General features: G+C 36.0%; 8 protein-coding genes across 14 annotated transcripts; 4 read left to right on the top strand and 4 right to left on the bottom strand.

Annotated features, from left to right (window-relative positions):
• Nucleotides 1-3: 3 nt before the first annotated feature.
• On the bottom strand, nt 4-2,782 carry LOC110843326 (probable tubulin polyglutamylase TTLL9). Its single transcript, XM_022089286.2, has 12 exons — nt 2,403-2,782; nt 2,108-2,307; nt 1,950-2,025; nt 1,798-1,878; nt 1,610-1,635; nt 1,285-1,537; nt 1,059-1,205; nt 940-982; nt 716-869; nt 528-641; nt 327-457; nt 4-235 (listed from the first exon to the last, which is right to left on the bottom strand). The coding sequence occupies exons 1-12, from the start codon at nt 2,523-2,525 to the stop codon at nt 75-77; spliced, it is 1,509 nt and encodes a 502-aa protein (XP_021944978.1). The 5' UTR covers nt 2,526-2,782; the 3' UTR covers nt 4-74.
• Nucleotides 2,783-4,615: 1,833 nt separating this feature from the next.
• On the top strand, nt 4,616-6,801 carry LOC110844246 (heparan sulfate 2-O-sulfotransferase pipe). The gene is made up of 11 exons (XM_022090399.2): nt 4,616-4,875; nt 4,956-5,139; nt 5,210-5,293; nt 5,374-5,478; nt 5,549-5,628; nt 5,709-5,865; nt 5,964-6,017; nt 6,112-6,148; nt 6,266-6,299; nt 6,400-6,554; nt 6,630-6,801. Exons 1-11 carry the CDS (start codon nt 4,769-4,771, stop codon nt 6,794-6,796), a joined length of 1,164 nt encoding a protein of 387 aa, XP_021946091.1. The 5' UTR covers nt 4,616-4,768; the 3' UTR covers nt 6,797-6,801.
• Nucleotides 6,802-6,920: 119 nt separating this feature from the next.
• On the top strand, nt 6,921-9,409 carry LOC110844117 (ubiquinone biosynthesis monooxygenase COQ6, mitochondrial). Of its 2 annotated transcripts, none has more exons than XM_022090246.2 (11): nt 6,921-7,233; nt 7,330-7,541; nt 7,623-7,742; nt 7,822-7,947; nt 8,026-8,133; nt 8,201-8,266; nt 8,356-8,451; nt 8,541-8,731; nt 8,793-8,908; nt 8,997-9,163; nt 9,245-9,409. In XM_022090246.2, exons 1-11 carry the CDS (start codon nt 7,026-7,028, stop codon nt 9,272-9,274), a joined length of 1,440 nt encoding a protein of 479 aa, XP_021945938.1. In that variant the 5' UTR covers nt 6,921-7,025; the 3' UTR covers nt 9,275-9,409. The 2 variants fall into 2 exon arrangements, with proteins under 2 accessions (XP_021945938.1, XP_021945937.1); XM_022090245.2 differs by having other exon boundaries at nt 6,922-7,233; nt 8,344-8,451.
• Nucleotides 9,410-10,364: 955 nt separating this feature from the next.
• On the top strand, nt 10,365-16,592 carry LOC110843327 (protein dispatched homolog 1). Of its 5 annotated transcripts, none has more exons than XM_022089287.2 (13): nt 10,365-11,070; nt 11,156-11,619; nt 11,734-11,980; nt 12,059-12,279; nt 12,375-12,554; nt 12,651-12,786; nt 12,858-13,091; nt 13,156-13,363; nt 13,441-14,104; nt 14,184-14,229; nt 14,449-14,994; nt 15,167-15,835; nt 16,491-16,592. In XM_022089287.2, the coding sequence occupies exons 2-13, from the start codon at nt 11,329-11,331 to the stop codon at nt 16,550-16,552; spliced, it is 3,504 nt and encodes a 1,167-aa protein (XP_021944979.1). In that variant the 5' UTR covers nt 10,365-11,070; nt 11,156-11,328; the 3' UTR covers nt 16,553-16,592. The 5 variants fall into 5 exon arrangements, with proteins under 5 accessions (XP_021944979.1, XP_035704638.1, XP_035704637.1 ...); XM_035848745.1 differs by having other exon boundaries at nt 11,182-11,619; XM_035848744.1 differs by having other exon boundaries at nt 10,365-11,065.
• LOC110844407 lies at nt 16,568-17,316 on the bottom strand. Its single transcript, XM_022090598.2, has 2 exons — nt 17,201-17,316; nt 16,568-17,132 (listed from the first exon to the last, which is right to left on the bottom strand). The coding sequence occupies exons 1-2, from the start codon at nt 17,259-17,261 to the stop codon at nt 16,690-16,692; spliced, it is 504 nt and encodes a 167-aa protein (XP_021946290.1). The 5' UTR covers nt 17,262-17,316; the 3' UTR covers nt 16,568-16,689.
• A 139-nt stretch (nt 17,317-17,455) lies between these two features.
• LOC110844257 lies at nt 17,456-18,694 on the bottom strand. The gene is made up of 2 exons (XM_022090414.2): nt 18,195-18,694; nt 17,456-18,109 (listed from the first exon to the last, which is right to left on the bottom strand). Exons 1-2 carry the CDS (start codon nt 18,332-18,334, stop codon nt 17,884-17,886), a joined length of 366 nt encoding a protein of 121 aa, XP_021946106.1. The 5' UTR covers nt 18,335-18,694; the 3' UTR covers nt 17,456-17,883.
• A 2,887-nt stretch (nt 18,695-21,581) lies between these two features.
• On the top strand, nt 21,582-23,980 carry LOC110844988. Its single transcript, XM_035848748.1, has 4 exons — nt 21,582-22,109; nt 22,173-22,661; nt 22,747-23,106; nt 23,172-23,980. The coding sequence occupies exons 1-4, from the start codon at nt 22,047-22,049 to the stop codon at nt 23,661-23,663; spliced, it is 1,404 nt and encodes a 467-aa protein (XP_035704641.1). The 5' UTR covers nt 21,582-22,046; the 3' UTR covers nt 23,664-23,980.
• Nucleotides 23,905-25,956, bottom strand: LOC110844986 (1-phosphatidylinositol phosphodiesterase). Of its 2 annotated transcripts, none has more exons than XM_035848749.1 (4): nt 25,450-25,956; nt 24,968-25,383; nt 24,845-24,881; nt 23,905-24,569 (listed from the first exon to the last, which is right to left on the bottom strand). In XM_035848749.1, the coding sequence occupies exons 1-4, from the start codon at nt 25,918-25,920 to the stop codon at nt 24,552-24,554; spliced, it is 942 nt and encodes a 313-aa protein (XP_035704642.1). In that variant the 5' UTR covers nt 25,921-25,956; the 3' UTR covers nt 23,905-24,551. The 2 variants fall into 2 exon arrangements, with proteins under 2 accessions (XP_035704642.1, XP_021947035.1); XM_022091343.2 differs by having other exon boundaries at nt 24,823-24,881.
• Between the last annotated feature and the right edge of the window lie 980 nt (nt 25,957-26,936).

Below are 26,936 nucleotides of genomic sequence, written 5' to 3' on the forward strand. Positions count from 1 at the left end.
ATGTGAAATATGTAGATTTTATTACAATATTGTAGAGTAGGTGAGCTGGTAAATATGAATTATGGAAAGTCGAATTATGGAAGTGCTGGCGGCATTAGAAACCGATCATCCTTGTTGTTGGATTTTCGGTTTCGTAATTTTAGTATCTCTTGAGGTTCCGATGGTATTAAAGATTTCAAAATGCTTGCAGACCTATGGAGGTCTCTGAGTTGAGGAACTCGATCATTCTTGCAACCTTGTAAATATGTGCATGCACAGTTAGTTGTAAATTAGAAATTGCAGTGACTATTTGCATATAATTATTTCACACTATTGATCATTGTTACCCAAAAAAGAATTCAGCTTCCGCCCATTGTCCCACCCAATTGCATGCCCTGAATCATTGGGATTTGCGTATACAGGGCCGTCATCATAGAGCAAGTCATAACCACCAATTCTTATCTCGAGTGTTGTTAGTCTTAACATACAATTTAATATCATTGACCTATTCACCAATAAAAAATGTCACAAACTTGTAAGAAGCAAACCTTCCTTCTAGATCTAGTACAGTTGCCGTGTCGTCAATGAGACCCAGTTTTAAAACATAATCCTCCTCGTTGGACGGTGTAAATGCTGGGGACGCGTTGACCTCCAACAGCCAGCTATGGGAGAAATATTACGCAAAAATATAGTGAAATGAGTAGGTGTTTGGAAATCCGACTATTTAAAAACATACGGTTTGAGCATCCGGTCAATGAGTACGTCAAACCCGTACACCTCAAAGCAATGTGGGTCTCCTGAAACTAAACCTACTGCGGATTGGAGTGTTCGAATGACAATCATGTCAATTGTATTAAACAGGCCCTGGACCTTCTCACGACCATGGCGAGCTTTAATCATGGTTCAGGAAATTAAATATTGCGACTATATGTGCATAGTCTAAATTTATTTTAAACTGACCAGAAAGGTATTCTCGAAGGGATTGAAGGGACCACTTCGACCCCTACAAATCAAGCATTAATTATTTTACTAAAATAATTGTGTATTCGTTCATCTGAAATGAGAATCTGTTAAGAAACCTTTTCAGGATTGTAGTCCTCACTAGTTTTCTGAATGGCAACATTCGTGAGGTGAATGTACACATCTTGAAGTGCATCAAGGGAGAATTGTCCAGCAGAAAACCGAGCAAACCCTTCCCGATAAATGTAGCAGCGAAGGGGTGTGAACTTTAAAACAATTAATATACCGTTGAAATGGTTCATTAAAATGGCATTACATATTTGCGAAATTATTTTGCATATATACCGATGTGACCAAAACATAAAATCGAATGTCAAACTTTCTGCCTCCTATTAAATATGGATCTGTAATGTACTTTTGGACGACATAAGTATCGGCACGAGTGTCGATGCGTGGAGATAAATTTTGTGACTGCTGTTGTGGTTGATCATTTGTGGTTACACAAGTAATTGGCGCATTATTGTTGTCTGTCAAAGGATCATCATTAGAGGCATTGTCGTAGTCAAACGTTGTACGCCAGGTAAGATAGTCCGTAGGACTGTGAAAAAACATGCATGTGTAAACATTGGGGTATGCTATACGATCAAGAGATTTTCAGATGAAATTATACCTTTTGAAGATGAATATTCCTCTGCCCTGTGAAGAAAAATTAAATCAAATCAATAAATTCAACTTGACTATCATAAATATTCAGAAAAATGCTGTTTATGTGTATATAAATGAATTTTTCTAATTTTTTCAACATAGCATAAGTGTAAAAAAATATATGTGTTCGACTTGGCAAATTAATGAATTTACCTGTGCACCTGCAGCCGGTTTAATAATCCATAAAGTATCCGAATTGGTGCGAAACTCAGCCAAGAATTTGGAATGTTCTGACTGCAAACAATTTTTATACAAAGAATTTTTGTTCGAAGCTCGTTAAATTTGATAACTCAAACCACGTGTACCGGAAGTATGAATGTCTCTGGCATAAACAGACACTTGTCACCAGTAGCTTTGCCGAACGCTCTTTCTAGACGGCCACTAAAATTTTTATAAAATCTTTATAATCTAAGAATCTGATACAAACATGCTTCACTTGTAGAAATTGTGTGTGTGCTCATACCGGAATCTCTTCAAATTTTTGACCAAATTGTTTTTCCTAGAAATTTCTTGACAGTTTCGAAAATGGCCAAGACGCTGATAATCGAGCAACGGTCGATAGTTTGTGACATTAATCATGGCATCTCTGAATTGTGTCATATCGCAAAAGAAGAGAGACCAATCTGAGTTGACTTCTCGTGAGAGAATAGATGGTTCTGGTGACTAATTAAAAATTGCAGAGGTTTTAAGCTACTTAAATTCAGTATTACATATACGTACATGGATCGAGAAAAATAATAAGTAGCTTCCTGTTGTACCTGTTGCCACCCACGGCGTCTCATGGCATCACAAATTGTTCCGGAAAATGTGCAACGGAATCGTAATGGTGGTGGAATAAAAGAGATTGGTGGCATTGGTGGTGGGGGTGGTGGCATCGACATGTTTTAGTGTTTTTTTTTCCTCGTGCGGTGATGTATGTACTTAAATGAATTTTATGAGTGGTGATAGATTTACTGTGCATAAATAATTATTAATTATCGCCCACGATTGCTTGACTTTTAGTGCCTAGTTACCCTTAACGGTTGCGACAAATGATCGAGTTACAAATAAAATAATTAATTTTAAAAATAGTTGTTTCTTCTCGATGGTCGAAAAAAACAACTCTTTGACGTTTAATAACTTTTGAATGGGAAGACACAGAGACTTAATTCTTAAAGATGAAATCATCGTAATTTTTAGCTTGATTTTTTAAGCTAAAAATCTCGAGGGTACTATTTCGAAGTTTGAACTTGAAATCTCCAGTGTGCAGCCCGAGTCAAGCTCGCTGTTATCGGTCAAACCGACCATTTTGCAGAATTTTATTGTACCAAATGCATTATACTAATGCACTTTACGCCTGTTTTTTGCCAAATATACAATGTGTATTATGCACGTGCATACATATTATGCATTGGTGAAAATTTTAACTAAATTTAGGTTTTTAGCCCGAATCAGGGCTTATGCATGTACCCGTTATGTCCGTCTGTTCGTCTCTTGCGATAACTGTCGTAAAACTAATCGTAACAATATGAATTAAAATAGGAAAAATTTTCCGAGTTTATTAAGTTCGTGTTTTGTAATGGTTTATATACAAAAAATAAATCACAAAATTATATGCACATCGTTCATTACGAGTCCTGCTCTCAGAATAATGCCATCTTACAAGGCTCTGCAAAATTGTTGTCTTTTTAGCCTAAGTCAGTTCTTATGGAACCATCATGTCCTTCCGGAACACGATAGCCAAAATGGCTGAACCGATTGAGCTGAAATTTTCAGAACGGGTGAGACCGTAGGGCTTGATCCATACAGATTTTTCAAAAATATGTCACTCCACAAGTTTAAATGCATTTGGTACATTACAATTTCATGGAAAATGGTTGGTTTAACCGACAACCACCGAGTCTGACTCGGGCTCACTGGAGATTTCAAGTTTAATTTTCGAAATAATACCCTCGAGATTTTTAGCTTAAAAAATCAAGCTAAAAATTACGATGATTTCATCCTCAAGAATTAAGTCTCTATGTCTGCCTATTCAAAAGTTATTAAGGGTCAAAGTAGTTGGAGACTCAAACGCCCTTTTTGAACCAAGGATTTTAAAATGAATTTTTTATTTGTAACTCGACCATTTGTCGCAACCGTTAAGGGAGACTAACGTTACCTAGATACTTAAAGTCAAGCAATCGTGATTATCGCCACACCAAGATTTCGACCTGCTGAATCCTCATATTAGTAAATATCTTGGTAGTCATGCCTATTTGAACAAATCGTGATCGTGGGTCATCTAAAAAAATTCACGTCATGCAAAAAAATACAGTGCAGCAGACTCATACAGCCCGAGCCAGTCATTTGCTTCGTACATATTCCGAATGCCAGTAGTAGTGGAATCCCTATGAGAATTATGTTACCAAACTAGGATCATTATTGTGCCTCAATTTTCCATATTTCAACTTTTTAAATAAATTTTAAAAACAGGTGTGGGTCACCCTCTACTCAGAGAACCTTAAGGTCTCTCTGACAAAATACTCTCGAGTTTAACGTTTCAAACTTTGTATTCTCAAAAAGTCTTTTGCTATGTTTAAAGTGCACCTTGCTATGCACCTTCATCTGCATGTCCAAGTTCTATATGACAATATATTTTAAATTGATTCGATTCACCTCACTACTTTAAGTGGTCCCCACACGTCACCCACCAAAATACCCATTTTCGAAGCATCTAATGCTGCGAAAGTTAAAGACTAACTAAGCAGATGAAAACGGTTTGGACGGACAGCCAGATAGACAGATACATAAGCCCCGGCTCGGGCTATGTAAAAAGTATTAAGCGTTATTTTCGGTACCAATCCTTCGGACAATCCGTCATTACTGAAATGAAATGTGGTCCACCAGCCAACCACCACGAAAGCTCTCAAAAACGCAATCTCATGCATCATCTTCATCGTTACTGTTATTAATTATGCTCTACTACTGCAATTTTTAGCTCCGCTGCTTGCAAAACTGCACTGCACGGCTTCATCTTGACTTCTCTTCTTTACTTTCTGCAAACATAACTGTTTCTTTTATGGGTTTGCTAATTTTTCTTCGCTCATAGCGATAATATTATATTTATGTACACTTTGTACAGGTGTCGGCACTCTAGTCTAAATATATGGTGCTTCTACGTCTAAAAAGTCAGCATTCTGCTCTCTATTTTATCATCTATCGATTTATAATGATTAAGAAACATCGAATATTGTCAATTTTGCGTGGGTGGAGGTAAATTGAGACACAATATTTCTGTTTTTATTTCTAGATTTCCTTCCACATACATACATACAATTCATTTTATTTTATAGGCTGGATCTCATCGCCTTTGCCTCTGTGTCCACATCAATTTTTCTTTTTATCCATACACAAACGCTACACGCTAAAATAAATGCAATTCAAGAGAGTAATAATAAATTATCTTTGAAAGAAGATTCAGATCTCCATGCAGAAGAATCGGTGCAACAGATTCAGTTTACTTTACCAGATCAACAGGTATTTGACATCATATTTTTTATTAAATTAGCGAAAAACTAAGAACTATTATGGTCACTAATCTGCGCAGTATTCGCCCACACTTCTCAATAATACAAGACACGCTCAAAAGTCGACGTTGTTCTTTAATCGAGTCCCAAAAGTTGGTTCTCAGGTTAGCATTCGCATTTCATTATGTCATCAGATACCATAATTACTGGACATAATTCTAGTATTATTTATGCATATCCTCAGACGTTGATGGATTTAATTAGCAAATTGGCAGTTCGCAATGGATTTGAGTTTCATCGGGACGGGACGCAAAAAGTGGAAACTATAAAACTTAGCTATTATGAAGAGGCAAGTATTTATATACATACGCAATTAGTTAGTAAAAGCTGTACTTAAAAGTTTAATTACACACTTTTAGAGTCGCCTCACTACAATGATTGATATGTTTACACCACCTTCCGCATATGTCAAGCATACATGCTTTTCTAATTTTACTAGGTAAAATAATCGTCTTCTTGTCTTCTTAATTTTTTTTTACTACTAACAAAATGACCAATAAATACATCCGTTACTATCAGGCACGGCTATCCTATGCCAATCTACATGAATATTGTCCGAGATCCGATCGAACGCGTGATTTCGTGGTTTTACTACATCCGTGCTCCGTGGTATATTATCGAGCGGAAACAGGCCTTTCCGGAATTGCCTTTGCCTCATCCAAAGTGGCTAAAAAAGGTTAAGTCATATAGCAAATCAACCCTTACACAAATGACAAGTAGCATAACGAATGACGTACATGAAAAAATTGTCTATTTTTTAATTAATTCTTGCAGGACTTTGATAGTTGCGTTTTGGAAGGCGATCGGGAGTGTCAATTCTTACAGGGTGTAAGTACATAACGTTATTTAAGTATGTCATATTTATGTATAATAATCTGATTACTAATTGCATCTGGAATAACCATTTTCAAAAAATAAACAGGAATATCATGACGGCGTGGGTGATCACAGAAGACAAGGTGGGAATTATTAAATGTGACCAAATAATTATGATGGAAAAAATTTATAAAGATATTTTTTGTCTCTTATCATAATGCATATTTAATGTTTTTTATACTTAATTTCTTAACCTGCAGCCATGTTCTTTTGTGGCCATGAGGAGGAGTGTGTGTGAGTTGCAATTCATAATCATTTTAAATTTCCATCAAATAAATGTACATCGAACGAATGTTTTTAAGCTTTTGAAACAAAACTCCTATGTTAATTTAAGCTCGTTCAACTCTAACTATGCCCTTCAAAAGGCGAAATCCAATGTTGAACAGCACTACGCCGTTGTTGGCGTCTTGGAAGAATTGGAATTGAGTTTACAAGTACTTGAGAAATATGTCCCATTGTTTTTTAACGGTGCATTGGATGTTTACAGAGGTACTCGAAATCTTGCAAAATATTTTTTTAGGCTAAATGACACAACTAATTACAATGTTTGTATGTTTCATCTAGCTCATGCAACGCCCCACATAAACAGAAACATTTATAAACCTCCAGTTTCACCGGAAGTGAAACGCCTCTTGAGACAAAACTTTACAAGGGAAATTGAATTTTATGAGTTTTGCAAACAAAGATTACATGCTCAGTATGCGGCATTAGCGCAGAATAAAATAATCTAAAGATATTTGCACCGTGTTCATCAACCTGCATGTTATTTCTTGTCTCAACTTATTATCGGACAAGAATTTCTGATTGCCTTGTAAAATGAAAGCTCGTGAAATGAGCAATACAATAAGTTGTCTCATTTCAGTATCACACACCGCCAACTCATAGGTCGTTTTTTTTGGGGTTTGTTTTTATTCATCTGAATATTTTGTACTTCTTGAATGAAACCGTGTTTTCAGCAACATGAGGATCCTTAACCCCTTAACCCTAATATCTAACAGTAGCAATAAGATTTTATTGAGCAAGTTCACACAATGTGCTCTATTCGAGCAGTGGCACCACAATCGTGTGTTGTCCACCGACGCTGCACCACCACAAAAAACGGCAGAGTTTTACGATATTGTGATCGCAGGGGGTGGGCTCGTTGGAACTATATTAGCCGTAGCACTGGGTAAATAATTTAATTGCACTTTTGATTAAGGGAAAACTAATGATTGATTATAATAATACATGCAATTCATTAATTAATGACAACAATAATTTTCAGGACAACTAAGTCGTTTATCCAACAAGAAGATATTAATGCTGGAATCTGCAGACAAATTTTGGACTAAAGGTCCGGAATCAATTAAAACATCGGATGATGATCCAGATTTCAGCAACCGAGTCGTGGCCTTATCTCCAGGGTCGAAAAAATTCTTGGCGAAACTAGGAATTTGGGAAGAAGTTTGGAGGAGTCGACCAGTTTCTTGTCTACAGGTTCAATAAATAGTTGGAAAATGAGCTGATGCAGAAGATTTTTGGTTACATTTACTAATTTTGACAATTTGAATTTTTCAGGTTTGGGATGCTTTGTCAGATGCGCACATTTCCTTCAATAATTCAGATTATCAGCAGCCGGTTGCACACATTGTAGAGAACGCGGTACTGGCACATGCAGTTTCTAAATTTCTAAATGATGTAAAGACGTTTTGACACAAATTTTATCAATACATTGTTTTGAAGAGCAGTGAGCATAATTTTTTTTATCTATGTTCAGGTGTCAAATGTCACTGTAGCATTTGGATCTAGTCTTAAATCATGTGTTATTCCATCAGAAAGTAAACTTGGGGAGAAGGCTTATATCAGTTTGAAAGATGAGCGTATGATAGCTACTGATTTGTTGGTAATAATAGGACACATTTTAATGTTTTTTTTCGAATGGACTGATCTGCTTCTTATTAATGTTGAACTTATTTGCAAGATAGGGGCAGACGGATTTAACTCTCGAGTGAGAACAACGATGGGTTCTCCATATTTAGGATTTAATTACGACCGAATGGCCGTGGTTGCAACTCTAAAGCTAAATGAGGTATGACCGGCAACGTTTTCCAACAGCAATGAAGCATGCCAAATTGAACTATATCAAATAATTACAGCCAACCGATAATCGAGCAGCTTGGCAAAGATTTGTGCCAACAGGTGGACCCATCGCTCTACTTCCTGTAAATATTTATTACCGCATTAACTGATCAAAATCGAAACTATTATTACATGACGAATTGTTGGGTTTCAATTTTAGTTGTCCCCACAGTTTAGCTCTCTTGTCTGGAGTACCACCCCGGAATATGCAAAGAAACTTTTAAATATGACTGTTGAGGAATTTGTAGATGCAGTTAATTCAGCATTTGTAATACACCCACATTAATTTTCAAATTAGATAGTTGCATAAAATCAAAGTCATAACCATATTTAGTGCATAATTACACCTTTTTACAGTGGCAAGAGTATTCACAATCACCACTAGTCAAAAAATCATGCGAAATACTATCAACTTTCAATCTTCGGAATTCTGGCCCTAAAATTTACCCACCTTCTATTATGGATGTTGTTGAAAAGTCTAGGGCAGCTTTTCCTTTAGGATTTGGTCATTCTTCGTTTTATGTTAGTAGGCGAACAGCATTAATAGGGTAAGAAATATTGTCTTTTTTAGGATTGTTCAAAAGTACCATTATATAATTATATTTACAGTGACGCAGCTCACCGACTCCACCCACTCGCAGGACAGGGGCTAAATTTAGGAATAGGAGATGCCGAGACTTTGCAAAGAGTTTTGGATGATGTGGTTGGAATAGGGGGTGATATTGGTAACTATTTTTACCAGCCCGTATAAATGTATCTACATAAATAACGTTTTTACAAATTTGTCTTGTGTGTATTATTCTACGTCTATAGGAAGTTTAGATAACTTAAAAGAATACGAAACTGAACGGCAACGGCACAATCTGGCAATTCAAGGCGGTGTTGATTTTCTCCACAGATTGTATAATTATGAGTTTGCACCAGTCGTAGCCCTTAGAACAATAGGACTCTCTGTTTTCAATTCATCTGAAACGTTAAAGGTCAGCCATTTTCCACTGGAATCGTGGAATCCTAACATCATTCGCAGTAATATTTTAAATCATATATTTCATTCTTTTCAGCGAGCCATCATGAGTCAAGCTTCGGCCTAAACCACTACTAACTTACGATACATTTACATATTATCTGCATGGATATTTCATGTAAATTCAATATAGCAAATTACTTTTGTTAGTCTAACCTAGTCTAATGTGTATAAAATGGAATATATTTCTTTGCCAATTGAACGTGTTTTTGCACTTGGATTATATTGTTTTGTTATTAGTTCGTTGCTTGACATATCAGTTACATTTTTCGGGTAGTTTTTCTCAAGGTTAACTATGTCACAAATGTCTTGATCTTGGATACATCCTATTTTTATCATCAGCAAGCAGAAATGAAGAGTCCATTAGACTAGGTTTTATTATTGAGACTGTCCATCTGCTCAAACATATTCCTCCGTTGATGAAGTATAGATTACATGAAAAGTAAATAGAAACTGATATCTGAAAGTAAACCTCTTTGCTACAGACTGAAAAATAACTTCCAATGAAAAAAAAATAGGGTTCGTGTGACAGGATGTTATGCCGGTCAGTACCAATGTAAAGTCATTTCACTTTTATTCCTGGACCTAGCTGCATAATAATTCATTTATGGATTTATGTATGTTCAATGTCAACACCAGTGACGTCGGCCCAACTTGACTCCCTAATCTTTGTTCTCACACTTTGTATCGGTTGTGCATGCATGTCACTAGTGTTCGTATTTCTAATTTGCCCGAGGGCTGAATTGTACCCCATTGAAAGGTACGTCGTTTTTTTAAGTAGCCAGGCCTTGAATATTGTTACCTTTACGAAATACAGGATACAAAAGGTTTTTTGTCTTGTCGGAGGTCTTTGCATGAACTGCCTTCACTGTCGTCAAATCTTCACATTTCTCATTTCCTTAAAAATATACCATAAGTAGCAATCCCACCCTATTAGTAGTAGTCGTAATTATAGCAATTTAACACCACATTATACCATTGGAATCCAATATACATAGAATACATAGATAGATATACGGCTAATTTGTCATTTTAAGACGAGAGGAAATGAGTAATTTAGCTTTCTTGTTAGGATAACCGAGTGAATGAGACATACACAGGTACATATACATACATACTTTCGCTACGTATTATATGCTGTGAGTGCCGAGTGGTTTGATGAAAGAATTTCATTATTTTGTTGAACATTCTCACCTTTTCTTTGATTCCTGCCTCACCTCCTCGCTCAACCAGGAGCATGCATTTATCTACCTGAATAATAGGCTGAAAAGTTTGTCTTTTACATGTAGTAAAGATGTATGTAGGCACGTAGATAGGTAGGAAGGCGGCTATTTTCTGTTAAAGGATGATTCTTCAAAGGAAAAACCTATATTGCCATCGTCATATTCATTCCATGCATGCCATCATGTTACCATTTTCCACTGAATAATATCACATCATCAAGTTGTAGTTTGTATGAACAAGCAGACTAGAAAAACTATGTAGGTAATAAGGGTTGATGCAATACTGGATTGGATACCCAACCCTGTCCAGGTTATTTTCTTGTTGTTTTTAACCAGTTACCTGATTATACACCTGGATTTTGGGAGTTATGTACATATTGTGACTAGTGGGATAGAAGTTTACATGCATTATATTCACAAGAATTCTCAGTATTAATGCAACAACGGGGCTGTATCATGGCTCGACTTGTAGAAGTGGGGTGATCGATACTTAATTTCATTTACAAATATGGGGTCCACCAATTGAGCATGATGATAAGAAGTTCTTCGAGTTAGTTGTTGAATTTTGTTTGTTTGTACAAGAATTCATTGAACTCGATCTACTGCTGCTGGATAAAAGAAAGGTGGACACGAAGGTCAGGTGAGTTTGAAGAAGCATATACATAATATTGAATATTATGCATAAAGCAGTATACATCTGTAAATTTATTCTTTATAAATCATAGAGTTTACGCGAAAAATGTATCTTTAGTGCTACACGCGTGGACTTACTAGCCAAACCCTGCAAAAATGACGCGAATTTTATTTCGATACCGATTGAAGAATAAGTACAGGTGACACACGGACAAGGGTGTAACTCACCAAACATCAAACTTGTTGTAATAACAAAAACAAAAAGATGAGCTCTCAGAGAAACGGATGCTGTTGGAGGTTTGCTGGGCGTAAACGAGGATGCTGCTGCTCCTCCAGTGATCACAATTCTACCGGAAATGGTGAAGAGGATAACGAAATTTCCTCCAGGATCGTTCAGGATAAAAAAGAAAAACCATCTCCGGCATTAAGCTTTGTGGCGAAAACATTTAGTCGAAGACCATTTCTTGTCCTGTTTATCACGCTGAGCGTATCCACAATCGTTTCAAAGTTTGGCATCAGTGAGTATGGCTTTCCTGATTTTGAAGACCCCTACTTGGTAAGAGGCACCAGACATTTGATATTTGTATATACTTAATATGTACACGTTACTAAATTGCATAACAATATGCACGTAAATACCTAAATATGCACTACTATGTAATTGGAATAGGGATTCGAGACGAGATTCACTCCAATCGCAAAACGTCTCATCACACTGGAAAACTTGCGAAAAGATGTTAATAAACTTGAGTCACTTGAGAACTACCCTGGAGAAAAACTGACAGGAAGAGAATTTAGAAGAAAAAGGAAGAAACGAGATGTGTACGATGACGGATACGATGAGATTGTGGAAAATCAATCTTCAGATGATGACATTGACCCATTAATAAGTGCTGGATACTGTACCAAAGCTCCTCGTATGTGTTCAAAATATAACAAGTATTAGATATCTATGATTGGATATTCATCATGCTATTGTACATAATTTTGTATAGTTGACGAATATTCCCGAGTTGCACTGGAAATCGCAATGCCCAAGGATGTGTTCTCTCATGAAATTGTGATCTCTATCTGCTACTTTCAAAAGCTCACCGAAGTACTTCCTGAATACGGCAAGGTTTGTGAACATGATGACAACGAAAACTGCTGTCCCATGTGGTCTCTTCCGAACTATATTGCAGAGTACACTAATAATACTGACTGCAGTACTATCAAGGTTAAATTAAGAAAACCTAGTTAATTACTCATAAGTAAATAAATAGTTGACATGTGCAAAATTACTTAATAATGACGACTGTGGCTGTTTTACAGGAGTACGACATTCAGCTATTCAAGGAAGGCATGCATTTTTGCAGAGATCTGTACCGTGATCCAGCAATGTTTGAAGCATGCACTCTCAAACACGAACTCTGTCGCCACAAGTGCCATCGCGACGAAGCCATTTATTCCGCCATGTTCTTAACAGTTGACAAAGGTTATTCTGCAGACGAGGTAAAATCATTTATGTCTCGTCGTCGCTACTAGTAGTGCACTGCACAACTTTGCTGATAATTTTTTTGTAAGTAAATTTCTTATCTACATTGGCAGGATATTATGTTCTCCATAATCATACTGCCAACTCCGAAAAGTCGTGGATCTCGGTCAAGAACAGCCGCCCTGCAAACTGCATTAATTAATATCAAGTTGCCAGAAGTGTCAGTTTCTTTGGCAGGTTTTGATTTTGGTAATTTACATTTTATAATGATATAGCGCATATTTTGCAACCCGTTCGGTTATACATGTATAAATTTATAGGTGACAAAGACTTGGTTTTCAAGCGATATTTGATCTCGGATCTTCAATACGTAGTAGCTGGATCTGCCATAATTTTCTTGATTTTGGTCGGCTACACAAAATCTATTAGTGTTTCATTAATTTCCTTTCTCGTTTTAGTTTTATCATTAGGAATTTCTTATTTTCTGTATACTGCTATATTTCGTATTCCTTATTTTCCCTTCATGAACATGTTGGTCAGCATAATTGTAATGGGTAAGCAATTACATTTCGCGTATATGCATGGATCACTATTTAACAAGTAAATTTGAATTTTCAGGAATTGGGACGGACGGAACGCTTATTTTAGGCGCAGAGTGGCAAAGATTGAAATCCAAGTACAAAGATCCCGACCAAAAAGCTTGGGACAAGATGATGCTTCTTTTACTTCAAGAAACCACTGCCCCATTAGTGGTCACCACATGTACAACGGCTGGAGCATTCTTTGCGTCGCTGACGAGTTCCATCACTACAATTCGATGTTTTAGGTGAAATATTTAAAGCTTTTTGTTATTATGATCTGTCATTAAAATTGCTCTTTTGTCATTTGACTTGTAATGTGCAGTATATTTGCGGGGACCTCAATCATTGTCGGATTTATTCTGCTGTATTTCTGTGTGCCAACAACGTTACTCTTAAGTGACATGTGCATCTCATACCTCACGTCACTGTTTAGTGATTCTGATTTATCAACGAGCTCCCAACAACCTTCCACCCAGAATGGAAAGAAGATCTCTTCAAAAGTGATAAAGTTTGTGGTCTCAATTAAATCCTTCAGTGTAATTAAATGTCCAGACAAAGTAAAAAACGCGTTCCAAAAACAGAGCACAGTTTTGTGGACAGCATCGTTCCTAAGTCTACTCAGTATTTTAATGTGGGCGTGCTTAGTTTTGTTTCATGAACCAGGTTTTCAACTCCCAAACTCTGAACAGTTCCAACTTCTCTCGACGAGGCATCCTATTGAACGTTTTGATCGTGAAATTGAACCCAGATTTCCGGGATTTCTCTCATCTTCTTCCGATGCAGAGCTCTCTGAAGAGCAATTAACTATTTACTTTATTTGGGGGGTTCTCCCCGAAGACAATGGATACGGGTTGGACCCACATGACAATGGTGCACTTCAATTTGATAAAGACTTTTCTCTTGAGCAACCCAAAAGTCAAAAATGGATGAGAAAATTGTGCTCCAAACTCAAGAAACAAAGTTTCTATAACCAAGTTTCCAACACGGTTGATTCTTTTTCTTACTAAATAACCGATTTCGACATTGATTAGAGTTGCGTAATAATGTTTGATGCGAATATTGCAGGTCGTGGGTGCTCATTATGATTCTTGCTTCATGGACACGATGCAAAGTACGATTCTTTTATCTGCAGTGGAACAAGTTGTTTATCCGATGGAAGTATATGATATGCACAAAAAAAGTGATTGAGTCGATTTTTGCTATATATGCACATATGTAAATATTTATATTATGCTCAATAATTCGATGTCATACGGTCGCGTCATACACTTCTATAATATGCAGTCTTGATCTTCTGGATAAAATAATTAATAAAATAATTCAATTACAGAGTGGATGAAGAGGGATTGTCAACATGTATTTATAAAAAACGAGACTTACAAACCATGTTGCAAATCGTCGAAATTTCCATACGACGCTGAAGTCTTTACTAAATGTGTCGAAGTGGCGGCCCGTGATCTTTACAGAACTCCTACAGCTTACTTCCAACCAGACATTGCTGGTCCAAAGTTTTTTATTTTAAGAGAAAATTCGAACAATTCACACGAATCTGCTGAAAATTCCGGTCATTTGGCTACATTTACTCTACGAGTCCGCACCAACATTACCTTCTCGCTGAGTTATGAGAAAATGTACGAGTTTTACCAAACGTTAGAAACTTTCTATCAAACAGAAGTACAAGACAAAGTACCCAGCGGACTAGACCACGGATTCTTCATTTCGGCGCATTTAGACTTTTTTGATTTGCAAAATAGTTTACTAAATGACACGTGGATGAGTGTGCTGATATCTGCAGGATTGTGCTTCGGATTTTTATGGATTTTTAGCAGAAGTTTCCTCGTATCAGTAGGAGCTGTTCTTTGCATTGTTACAATTGGTAAGTAGATACAAGCACATAACCACGTGGGTATACCTGGGGGACATTTCTATTTAATAGTTTTCATATTTAAGAATTTTATGAGATATTCCCTCATCTATATCCTCGTAACTATAATGCGTAAAAATTTAGCTCTAATTTCTTCAAATTGGATTTCTTGTAATTTTTCCAGTGATTGTGTCCTCGGCTGTGCTGATTTCGGTCTTCAACTGGAAATTGGGAGTGTTCGAGTCCATCGCTGTTACAGTAGCTGTTGGCTTATCAGATTTCACTGCTCACCACTCGCTCGAGTTCTCCAAAAGAAAGTCTGTCCTGAAAATGACATCGCCCACATTTTTCTCAGCCATGACCACGATTACCATCGGTCTCTCAATGCTACTGTTCTCTAATGTTTTGGTGTACCAACAAATCGGAGCTTTCTTCACCGTTCTTATATTTATCAGTTGGCTGTATTCGGTCTTTTTCCTAAGTCCAATTTTGGATCTCTTTGAAAAGATGAAGGATCTGTGTATCTCAATTTGCCGTCTGTATTTTGCTGATGGGTATGGTGGGAGTGGAAGACAGTTTAATGGGAATTACCACAGTCACCGTCGTCGGAGTAACAGTAGAACCAGTGATCATCATGGTCGAGGAGTCGCGGATAGTGCTAGCAGTGGGATGGATAATGTAAGCGCTGTCGTATTTTCTAATCCGATGGCCAGCAATGACTCACGAAGAAATAGCAACGAGGAGTTGGAAGAAGGGGAAGAAGAATCAATTCGAATTCCACAGAATCTCTTTTCCGTTTCCAGATGCAACCTAAATAGTCCAAATTCTGCTGAATATCCTGCTGAAGAACCAAGTGCAATAATTGAAAAGGTTAAATTGCTTAAAAAAGTCGCAGCTGAAACTAGTGTTTGATTGACTCACACTAAAAATCAGCGTTTTAAAAATAGCCTTTTAATTCATAACATTTTACAGAGTTTTTATTTTTTATGTGTGTATATACGCATTTTAACCTTTTTAAAGTTCAGACAGTAGAAATAGAAATGTACACTTAGCTGTTTAATTTTTTATAATCTCAAATTATTTAACTTTAACTTGCGACTTTTTTAAACAGAATTGTTTTGTATTACTTCAAAAATCTCATATCCAGCATTGAACTCCTTATTGTGTTCTTGAGGGCGTGGTTCAATAGAAAGGTTAAGGTTCTGCGAAAACCAAAGAACCTTTTGAACCACGCCCTTGAGGAAAACAATAAATACTTTATTATACTATGTATAATAATGTAGGTAAGTTGTTTTAATTCTGGACATGGGATACAAGTAGGACTGCAGAACCGTGGGGACGACGCAATGTCCTCACATTCCCAATTCTTGAAGTGCTATATGAAGTGTCACTCCACCAATTCCTTATAATTTACAATATTACTTACTATCCCCACACTGTCCCCACGATTCCACAGCCCTACACAGTTTTCAACTAGAAATTTATTACCTTCTTAATTCAACACACAGCAAACAGATTCATTTATATAGTCATTAAACATATTTATATCTATGTCAATGGAATAATGTAAATGGAGTAAATTTGATGCGATTTTTACCAATGATTTTATTCCATACAATTTGAATTTTTTTATCAAGCACACCAAAGTTAATTTGTAATTTTTGCCAATTTTAACTTCTGTAGTTTTATGCAGTAATTCGCGTCATTTTACTCATCCTTATAAGTTAAGCATTGATGAGATTCTGGAGAGTAGCAACCTCTGTCACAAAGTTTTTGTCCTTTCATGCAAACTACTGAATATTGAACTGATGAGCTCGTCGTCTCAACCTCCAAGCAATCTTGAACCGCAGGAGTATAACAAGTCAGCGAGTACGAGGTGCTGCACGTCTTTTGACCTTTGCTACACACTGCAGACCATTCCGGAGTCATTGTGCTGTTGTTGTCCTTTTTGGTGGTGTGACAGACTTCGGACTTGGGGTCGTAACAAGTAGCTTGATATCTTTGTCCACAGATTAGCTCCCCCGGACTGCACAAGACATTTAATCCGTTAGTAGAATTAAAAAAACATTTGAAGGTTTTAGGGTCGTAGCATCGTCTGCCACAAAGTTCTTGTCCCAATTTGCATATTTCTTTTCCTTCGTAACAGGAATCTGGAAAGGAAAGTGCATACAGCAATTAGTATAAGTGATCAAAAGGTTTAGGATTTAAAAAAACTCACTTTCTCTCGAAAAGGAGAGAAGTACGAAAGGAATGATTGTGATAGCGTAGAACAGCTTCATTATATCAGCGATTTTTAATATATTTAGCAAATTTGGTGAAATGCTTTAATAAATGGTTCATTTATATACCCAACTTTATAAAGCTACAAAATTGATTGAGTACAATGTGAATAGTAGGCTATGAATTCGTGTCAACATTTTTATGTATATAATGCACATAAGTGCTTTTCTGAGTTACAATATCCAGGAAATTTCAACTCTAAAATTGCATTTATTCAACTGTCACAAATTATTTTAAGAGTTCTGGGTCAAGTAAGTATCAGTATGTGTACGACTAAAATGATAATGATTAATTTTATCAATTATCGAACGTTGTGAATTTTTGTCATTCATTCCACGAATTCCGTGGTACTCCAGTATTTGCCGTGACCGTGACAGACAAAATTGGTAATCGTGTTATTATGTACAATTCTTTAAAAAACAGAAATCTTTATTATGCAAATGGAAAGCGCAATATTTCGAATTATATTTAGCAATATTGTGTGAATGACAGGGGAATTACAATATATGTATTTTTATCTTATGCATGTATGTACATATTGGTATCGTATTGATCTAGTGATTAAATGAAGTTATATACTTAATTCTCCGCCTTTAGGATTAGGGTCAGAGCAAATAATCCTTATAACTTATCCAGGCGGTTTGTAATGTTGGCCAGATCTGAAGTGAGTTTTGATGGAGACATAGAAATTGTGAATACATCGCTGGAACTCCCACTAGCCCCACCACCAAAACTAGAAACCGATGACGCCGATGACGATGAAGCACCTCCACCGTCGCCCCCACTGGCACTGAGATAATCCGGCGGTGGTGTCGTCCTCGAGAGGTACAATGCCGAGTCGTGGTGTCTACAAGATTACAAACACGTTGAAATAAATACTTATTTACATAACAAGTCTGATTTTCAGTAGCCAAGCACACAAGTCAAAGTACCCGTTGTTTCCAAAATTGGACAGGGGGTTAGATCCAGAACATGTATTAATTTTTGAAAATTTTGGCCTGGGAATCTTCCCTTGAAAGTTTAGCAGATTTTCACCAAAATTCATGGTTCTTGCTTTAATAACAGTGTTCATAGAAAATACCGTGCAATATGTTTTGACAATTATTTGTTTGAATCAGTTGAACAAAGACAAAGAAAAAGAAGCTCCTTCAAACGAGAAATGTCAATAACTGATGACAATGAATTTTTTCACAACTTGAATTTTCAATGGACAGGTACTTTTTGTAGCATTAGGGCCACAATAAACCACCGCAAGATCACTAGTAGACTGCACAAGACGTGTTAGAATTAGATGGTGCAGATGTAATGTAATCTAATAACAAGTGGGTAACAAAAAGTGGGTCTTTTCTTTATATTTTGCACCTGTGTCCTGAGCCCTCCTCATCTTAATCTGTCTCGTGTTAAAGTTACACCTTGATATGAAAAGCAGGTGTGTTAGTTTAAGCATAACATCAGATCAGCATCAGGTAAATATGTACAGTGTGCCCCACCACCGTGTAATACTTTGTGGCTGTGTAGTCATGTCATCTTGCTTATTGGGTGGACAGGTAATAAGAAAACAAAGACATTCAAGAAAACACCTCTTTTAGCTTAAACCTCAGTGCCGCTGCATGTGGATGATATTAATTGGAAAAGTAAACCAAACCAAACCATGCCATTCATTCCATTTTATGCTACAAAGAATATAAACCGACGTAAAATTACAAACCAAGGCAGACATGCGAATTGTGCGTTAAATAATTATACGTACATATGTACATTTCTAGTTAGTTGTATGCATATTGCATGCACATGTCTCGCCTAAATCCACTCAATTTTCCTTTGTCAGTGTTGTTGAGAATCGAGTTTGTTCGCTAAAAGTTTACAGTAACAGTCGTGGTTTATAAACGATGACGAGAAGATATGCAAAATTTAACTTTGAGAATTATCCTTTTACAAAGGCTCGAAAAAACATGCGTGTCATATATTAATTTAATATCTTAATTATTAAGTTACACTTGCACAATGCATTCCAAATAAGTAAGTAAATACATAAGTTAAACCTTAATTGCTAAAAGAATTATATATATTGCAAAACAGAAAGCAGAGTTGAAATAAGTAACAAAAACATAATAAAATAAGTGTCGCAGTGTGCATGTATGAATATGTAAACTAATTTTAACATTGACCGTATTTCAACTAATTGTCATGTTTAACATTCGAAACGACTCACTTTAAAAATTACGTGTGCGAAATGAAAATGAAAGAGAAACTAAATAGGTTTCAAATAAAGAGTAGAATACAAACAAAATGTTACACATGTACATACATATGTAAATATACATACATATGTATATGCAAAATGTATCATTCATTATTCAAAGAAATATTCGTCATTTTCTTGCCCACATCCCATGTCCCACATTGACAAACTCTTTAGAAGAGGTCGTAGCAAATATCTGGGGCTGACTAGAAGGTCCGGGAACGAAGGAGCGAACAGGCGTTCCCAACGTGGGGTTAAGAATCATGAAACTTCCAGGAATATCCACATTAAGTCTGTGGCCTCCTCGGGGGGCATTCCACAGTGATAATTCCATCTGATTTTGTCTCCTTTTCTTGCAATGTATGCAGACTAGAATTATAGTAGCAAGGACGAAAATTCCTACGAAGAAGCCACCAATGCAGACCCCAATGGTCCAATAAATCTGCTCTCTGGATGGTCCCGTCGACACGGATACGCCATCATATCCCACCTTAACTTCTACGGATGGAATTCTGCAAGAGAAAAATAACAATTGTCATTGAGGTACATACTTAAAAGCGAGGCTTCTTTTTTTATGCCAATTAGAAAGTTAAAATTGACCCAATAATTAATATGAAGTAATTGCCACTAAAACTGACTTATCAGGATCCACCCAGCTCGTCAGCGTCTTGAAAAAGTTTTTAGTAGATTCTCCAGCAGCACCAACTCGGAATAAAGAAATTGTAATCAGTAAAGAGAATATTATATGGCTTCGATGAAAGTGGTTTGAAATTTCCATGTTTCTTCAGTTTATTTTCTTATTAACAACTTTCTGAACGGTGGTAAAACATTTGCTGTAAATGTATACAACTTTTTTTAATTGATGAAGAAAGGTTATTGTTGTATTGTGAATGGAAACGACTGAGACGGGTTTATGAGTCACATTGTCCGAAATCATATTAGTTTTATTGATACGAAATTGCTTACTCGACTCCAATCTTACTTAAATATAGTCCAGAATGCAAAACTTACAGCCACTAAGTTGCTACTGTAAACTATCAAGCTCAAGACGTGTTAAAATAAAACATAGTGACTCATGCTCAAGAATTAGATAATACTTGGACTTGGAATGTATTTCGTACATATATGCATATGCATGTTTTTACTTATGTACATATCTATAAGCAAGTTTTTACGAATCGTGAATGAATGCATTGAACTTAATAGAATGGCAAAGTTTATGATTTGTTGCATATTTATTTCTTTACATATTCAAGTTTCATTTTTCAGTGTGATTTGTTTTCAGAGAGGAACCGATCACTATATACCATGTTAATTCAGCACTATCTTAACTATCCATGATTCATACTGATGATAACTAACATCACAGATTGCTAATCAATGAAATGGAGCAGAATAAACTCATATTATTGAAATATTTATTGCTGGAAATTACAGCTATTCATTAATTGCATAGCATTAATTAAACATGTTCAATTCGAATGAATCTCATATTATTATACGTTGAAACTTGACAAACTCTTCTGCCATTTAGAGTATTATAGATAGTCACCTGCGTACTGAATATATTAGCCATTGCATACTGTTTGTCGACAGAAGATATGTGACGCATTTTTTTAATGTTTAACGTTTACCGACCACATTTTTTGCCCTAAAAGTGCACGTAGTAACTAGTCAACTATAAAAAAGTGACGTCCAAAACTAAAAAGAAGTCCTTGGTTATTTCCCGTCTCATCTTATGCATAAGTAAATAAATATTTACTTATTTACCTACGTAAATAATATGTACTTATAACATGCTCACTCAAGTATTAATATATATCAATTCTTCTTTCTGTAACACTGCACGTTCATCTGAATATACGGATTAATACCAATTTATTTATACCCATATGTAAGTTTATGCAGGTGTTTAGCTTATTTAAATGAAATATCTGTAGTAGCATGGGAACTGTGTTAAATTCCCAAGCTTACTCAACCTAAAAGTTACTCAATGGCCGGTTAATCATGTAGTAGTACAAGTTTTATTAGAAATTTATAGCATAGGTCAAATTGCAAGTAAGGTTAGTAAGGTTGGTTGGTAGGCAATTATATTTGCCTTACACATTGATCTCAATGGCACGATTGTGTATTTTGCTAGGTCGCAGGCCATCCTCAGTAATGTGCATTATTGTTTTGTGCTTCCCTTCCCTTTCTATAACTCAATCTATTGTTATTGGATAATATGGATTAAGGATTAAGAACTTGCTGCATCACTAGTTTTTGCTAGTTTATTGTTATGTGAATTCAGTTCGCAGGTATTGTTGGAGTGTACCTATGAGAAGCACGAGTTGCATTATTAGGCTTATTTTGGATAATTTATTCCATAAATTTGGAAGTCATTTAGTGCTGGACGGGGCACACTTCATGATTTTATTCAGTTGTGCTACTTATTAGTTTATCATTTGACACGTACATACATATGCATCCGCATTTGTGGAATTAATTAGTTTTATTTCGTGGACTGACCTGCAGTAGCATTGGAAAAAAATTCCGAATCAAAATGAGATTGCAACGACAATTGTCAATATTAATTCTGTTGATTGTTAGCATTTGTGGGGAAGAGGTAACTAAATAATATTTAGTTTTATTTAGTTTCACACAAGCTCTAACAGTTAATTTTTCACAGACAACTACAATTTTTCCCAAATTCAACGAGAATATCACTGCCAATAACTCCGACACAACTATTAACGTTACCAATCTCACCACTTTCACCGTCAATGAAACTCTGAATGCAGAGCAAAATGAAACAGAAATAAAGTACAAACCAACTCTTGTCGCTCCAACTGAACTCCCAGTCCCAGCCGTAACGACTTCCAATTTCACGGAAACAAATTTTACTCTCAACACTACAAAACCTGATCAACGAAAGACCGATGGGGAAAGAAGCAGACAAGACAAAGAATCAGAAGATTTAGACGACGACAACAATGACGACTACCTTGATGAAAAATCTGAAGAAATCGAGGAAGAGGAGGAGGAAAATGAAGAAAAATTCACGAGCAAACCTTCCGAAATCTCATTGGAACACATTGACTTTGTTCAGCTACGTCTAAAGCACATTGCTCGAAGTACTTCAAATAATCTCACAGAGCTAAAACTCCTCCAAGAAAAAGTACATCTGGCATATCCTAAACATGTATCTTATTTCATACATAACCTGTTTACTATAAATCCTTTTGTTAACTTTTCATATATAGGAATTTGAGCTAAACAAAGAATACAAAAATGGCTGGGCCGCAGGATTGCGACTTTTTAACGAGTCAAAGCGATGGGAACTTTTCGAAATTTTTAAAGGTATGAAGAATTCGAGCATATTACATGTTCCGGAAGAATATCATATCGCCCTCGTCACTTACACCCTTTCCTCCCCGGCCATGTATGCCGACTTTAACAAAAAGACACGGGAAGTTTGTTCAGGAAAAGATGTTGAAGATTTTCACTACAAAAGTTACTTTAAACTCTTGCTCCTTGCAATTCAAGCATTAGGAAAAGAGACAAAGTTCAAAAGTGCAAACCGATTTTTGTACCGTGGCGTGGGATCAATCTTCAAATTGGATGTAATTAAAAACTAAATATGTACAATTAAGAATATTTTTAAACGGTATTTTTTTGTCTGTCTCAGGTTGGACAAATTCTTGCTTTTCAACATTTTGTTTCAACATCAACCTCATTAAAGGTAGCAGAAAATTTTGCTGGAAAAACTCTGTTTGAGATGGAAGGACCATTTTACGGAACCACAATGTCGATCCGACACCATTCTTACTTTGATCATGAGGAGGAAGTTATTTTTTCCCCTTTGCAAGTTTACAAGGTGGACAGTAAGCACGAGGGGAAATATTATACGCGTTACGTCCTAGTCGCATACGAGTTTAGATTGGACGGAGACGAGTGTGGATTTGAACCCATTTTTGATAAGACCATCACAAGTGACAAGACAAAAATTCAAGTTAACAATGCGACTGCGAGGTCAAATATAACTAAGAATAACGAGTCCCATTTTGTAACTGGGAACCAAGTTAAAGTTGACCGTTCCTCTGGAAGTAACTTAACGCCATGCATTGGTAGTTGGGGAGTACTCATTTTATTCAGATTCTTGTTAATGCAAAATCCTTAGCTTGTCACCATATTAAAAAAATATACAACTAGTTTAGCATACTTTCACCACTTATATGCACCACTTCTATATTTACAAAACATGATTGATGATCACTGAAATTGTACGACAAAAGTCGGAGATTTTACATAAAAGAAAACAAATTACTTAAACACTTGCCTGTTTTATTTTTATGCATCATTCACTAATGACCAAAGAATGTTTACTAAGTATGTATTAATTCCAACGACAATAGATAAAATGCTTACACCAATTATGTATTTTTTATTAAGGATTACAAAATTTCTGAAATACAAAATCTGAAAAACTTTACGCTACCTTAACTCGGGTCAATAAATAGATTTACACCGAAGTATACTTTAAAAAATGTACACGAAATAAAATATTAAATAATGCTAAAAACCGTTTTCAAAGCTAATATATAATAAGTATGTATTTAGATTAGATTAGATTTATTGCCGCCTTTGTGTAGGCCTTAAGGCCCATAAAGGTACATGAAAAAACTTTACATCGGTAACATGATTCGCTAATAAGTATGTATTTATGCATACGGTATACAATCAAAAATTCGTCAAAAGCGTTGATACTTCATATCGCATTCATTGAGACGAGCAGTTACAATGTTTACGTTAAATTGTGTCGAGATCCCTGCTTCGGATAAATTGTTACGATTTTTTCTTATCTTAAATGCTTTGATTAATACGAAAATCAAAGTCAGACTGAATACGGTAATAGACAAAACAATAAATAATATCGTCCACAGTGAAGGTGATGCCTCCAGTTTCCGATTATTAAGTGATATAATCGTAGAAATTAAACCGTCCCCTGGAAAGTCGGCCATTATTATCCCTACAAACTTCATGTCGGTTCTTTCCTGCAGAAACTGCATTAAGAGTACATTTGTCCCTTCAAATAAATTTCGAAATTTTTAATTTTCCAAGTCTTCAAATTTCAAAATAATGTTAATGCTCTAAAAATAAGTACGTAAAGTAAATACGACCATTACAAAATTGTCCGTATCGCCTAAAGCTAGCTTGTATATAAATGCATATGTATTTAGCTGTATGATTTTCAAGGATCATGACTTGCTAGCAAAACTATAAACCTGCAGATAAATTGCTCACTCACTCAGACATGAATGCGTATCAAATTATCTCACCTTCAAAGGAAATCGTACACACCTTTAATATGCAGTCCAGCCTCGGAAAATCTGGGTATCTACATACATAAGGTACAAAAGAATAATTTAATAAAATCAGTATCAGATTTTATATGCAAATGTGCATTTTCTCTGCGTTTATTACTTGTCCCTTGCAGTAAGAGTTGTTAATCCAGTACTCAGACGGTGTTCTCCAGTTCCGGACGTTACATGTCCACTTGCTACAAAGTAAGGAAACGACCCAAAAGATCCCGAGAGATAATTGAGAAAGAACTTATTTTCTCCAGAACGTCTCGACACATCCGCGTTACGAACTTGATCCTTCACTTTCATCCATTTGTCGTAGAGGTCCCAATTTGTAGAAAATTTAAAATCATCTTGGATAATAAATTGTCCAGAATCTCCATAATTCAACCCATATTTCGTGGTAGAGGAAAAATTGTCCAAAATCACGACTTTTCCACGGACAGACCTCAACGTTGGATCCGGTCTCTCACCTGTTTCATTGTCCGTATGCCAAAACAGGGTAGGATTTTCATTGTAGTAGTGGCTAAACGTTTCCTGTAATATTTTGATGTCTCATTTTTTATGGTATTTTATTTTGCAAAGACAATCATGAAACTTAACCTCAAAGGTGCCAGTAACATTGACTGCCTCATATTCTTCCTTCACTCGCATCAAGATAGTTTCACTGGGGTTGTTCTTCAAAAATGCTTCCAATTGTTGAAGAACGTCCCCAAACATGATGTGCAGAAATATCATCCCATGATGAATGGCAAAACTGTCCTCAATGTGTCGACAACGAACATCCAACACACGGATACCTGCTCTCAGTTGAGACTCCAAGGAGAGGGTTTGGCACTCTGCAATTGCGCCACCATGACCTCGGGACAGAGACTCGTGTGTCCCAGGGAGCGAGAGGGACGAGAGGGGGACGTTGTCCGGCAGCGAGGACATCCATTTCGAATTTTCACCAGAAATCTCACTTTCGTGCGAGTACCCACTCGTCCGATGACAATTTGTGACCTGGAAATGGAGCAGGCTAGCCAAGTAAAAAATGGCACACCAAGAAAATGACGAACAAGAGTAATATCTCATTCTGAGCTTCTATTTCGACCAATTCTGCTTCTAATTTATATGTAAATATGATTTTAGTAATTAAAATAGATAAATAAATAAACGCAGGATTTCAAAAAAAGCTTTTAGTCATGCTAAGAATCACGCAGATGGTTATAATTTACAATACAAGTCACAACAATAACTCGGGAAATGTAAATATGCATAGCTTGAGTAGTAACCAGATGTTATGAATTGAATAGATTAGATAAGTCAAACCATGACTCATCCTCAGGCCTCATATTATAATGACAACAATGAATATGCGACTTAACGTAGTGTATACGCATTATATACTTAGATATATAAATATTAAACTTCTCATGTATGCATAGCTAATTACTGCTTGGTCATTTTCGTCAATATTAAAATGTGTGGGCGAATATTTTTTATTGATCCGGAGAACATGACGCTCGAAACGTTAAATTACGTATTTAGTGAATGGCCTAGCTTGTATTTTAATCATTGGAGTTTAAATTGTATTCACAGAGTATGTATATGATCCACATTTCACATTTTTTTAAAAAAAGGGTAAACGACCATTACAAAATTGTCCGTATCGCCTAAAGCTAGCTTGTATATAAATGCATATGTATTTAGCTGTATGATTTTCAAGGATCATGACTTGCTAGCAAAACTATAAACCTGCAGATAAATTGCTCACTCACTCAGACATGAATGCGTAGTTTTGATCTGGATTCACAAATATGTTTATTTAATATTCTACCTAATTATTCTGTTGTGCGACAGTTTTAATCATAAAATGAAACATGATTCTCAAATACGTATGCATATATATATGTACATATATATGTCGGCATACTCATGTTTTATAATAAAGAACCCCTCAGGATCCAACTTGTAAATTACAAGGGTCAGCCTAAATATTCAATAAAGTTATTGGCAAATCTGCAACAGGTTGAAATATGATCTGATCTCGTAGTAGTCTCACAACTGTCACAGGGTGTTGATGTGGTAAAAGTTGATACCTCTTGTAT

The sequence above is a fragment of the Folsomia candida genome, unplaced genomic scaffold (assembly GCF_002217175.1).
Source record: "Folsomia candida strain VU population unplaced genomic scaffold, ASM221717v1 Fcan01_Sc002, whole genome shotgun sequence".
NCBI classification, from domain to species: Eukaryota; Metazoa; Arthropoda; class Collembola; order Entomobryomorpha; family Isotomidae; genus Folsomia; species Folsomia candida.

What these genes read in the sequence shown, in the direction of transcription:
- LOC110844988 (XM_035848748.1), top strand. Translation starts at nt 22,047, where the DNA reads ATGAGATTGCAACGACAATTGTCAATATTAATTCTGTTGATTGTTAGC. An exon ending in TTAGCATTTGTGGGGAAGAG is followed by an intron (nt 22,110 to 22,172) that starts GTAACTAAATAA and finishes AATTTTTCACAG; the next exon opens with ACAACTACAATTTTTCCCAA. An exon ending in GATCAATCTTCAAATTGGAT is followed by an intron (nt 23,107 to 23,171) that starts GTAATTAAAAAC and finishes TGTCTGTCTCAG; the next exon opens with GTTGGACAAATTCTTGCTTT.
- LOC110844117 (XM_022090245.2), top strand. Translation starts at nt 7,026, where the DNA reads ATGAGGATCCTTAACCCCTTAACCCTAATATCTAACAGTAGCAATAAG. An exon ending in TGATAGCTACTGATTTGTTG is followed by an intron (nt 7,948 to 8,025) that starts GTAATAATAGGA and finishes CTTATTTGCAAG; the next exon opens with ATAGGGGCAGACGGATTTAA. An exon ending in TGGAATAGGGGGTGATATTG is followed by an intron (nt 8,909 to 8,996) that starts GTAACTATTTTT and finishes CTACGTCTATAG; the next exon opens with GAAGTTTAGATAACTTAAAA.
- LOC110844246 (XM_022090399.2), top strand. Translation starts at nt 4,769, where the DNA reads ATGGTGCTTCTACGTCTAAAAAGTCAGCATTCTGCTCTCTATTTTATC. An exon ending in TCCCAAAAGTTGGTTCTCAG is followed by an intron (nt 5,294 to 5,373) that starts GTTAGCATTCGC and finishes GCATATCCTCAG; the next exon opens with ACGTTGATGGATTTAATTAG. An exon ending in TGCTTTTCTAATTTTACTAG is followed by an intron (nt 5,629 to 5,708) that starts GTAAAATAATCG and finishes CGTTACTATCAG; the next exon opens with GCACGGCTATCCTATGCCAA.
- LOC110843327 (XM_022089287.2), top strand. Translation starts at nt 11,329, where the DNA reads ATGAGCTCTCAGAGAAACGGATGCTGTTGGAGGTTTGCTGGGCGTAAA. An exon ending in CTGACTGCAGTACTATCAAG is followed by an intron (nt 12,280 to 12,374) that starts GTTAAATTAAGA and finishes GCTGTTTTACAG; the next exon opens with GAGTACGACATTCAGCTATT. An exon ending in TTTGGCAGGTTTTGATTTTG is followed by an intron (nt 12,787 to 12,857) that starts GTAATTTACATT and finishes ATAAATTTATAG; the next exon opens with GTGACAAAGACTTGGTTTTC.
- LOC110844407 (XM_022090598.2), bottom strand. Translation starts at nt 17,261, where the DNA reads ATGAAGCTGTTCTACGCTATCACAATCATTCCTTTCGTACTTCTCTCC. An exon ending in TCTCTCCTTTTCGAGAGAAA is followed by an intron (nt 17,133 to 17,200) that starts GTGAGTTTTTTT and finishes TTTCCTTTCCAG; the next exon opens with ATTCCTGTTACGAAGGAAAA.
- LOC110844986 (XM_022091343.2), bottom strand. Translation starts at nt 25,920, where the DNA reads ATGAGATATTACTCTTGTTCGTCATTTTCTTGGTGTGCCATTTTTTAC. An exon ending in ATGTTACTGGCACCTTTGAG is followed by an intron (nt 25,384 to 25,449) that starts GTTAAGTTTCAT and finishes AAAATATTACAG; the next exon opens with GAAACGTTTAGCCACTACTA. An exon ending in GTGTACGATTTCCTTTGAAG is followed by an intron (nt 24,570 to 24,822) that starts GTGAGATAATTT and finishes ATTTATTTGAAG; the next exon opens with GGACAAATGTACTCTTAATG.
- LOC110843326 (XM_022089286.2), bottom strand. Translation starts at nt 2,525, where the DNA reads ATGTCGATGCCACCACCCCCACCACCAATGCCACCAATCTCTTTTATT. An exon ending in AAAAATTTGAAGAGATTCCG is followed by an intron (nt 2,026 to 2,107) that starts GTATGAGCACAC and finishes TAAAAATTTTAG; the next exon opens with TGGCCGTCTAGAAAGAGCGT. An exon ending in TTTATGTTTTGGTCACATCG is followed by an intron (nt 1,206 to 1,284) that starts GTATATATGCAA and finishes ATTGTTTTAAAG; the next exon opens with TTCACACCCCTTCGCTGCTA.
- LOC110844257 (XM_022090414.2), bottom strand. Translation starts at nt 18,334, where the DNA reads ATGAACACTGTTATTAAAGCAAGAACCATGAATTTTGGTGAAAATCTG. An exon ending in TCCAATTTTGGAAACAACGG is followed by an intron (nt 18,110 to 18,194) that starts GTACTTTGACTT and finishes GTAATCTTGTAG; the next exon opens with ACACCACGACTCGGCATTGT.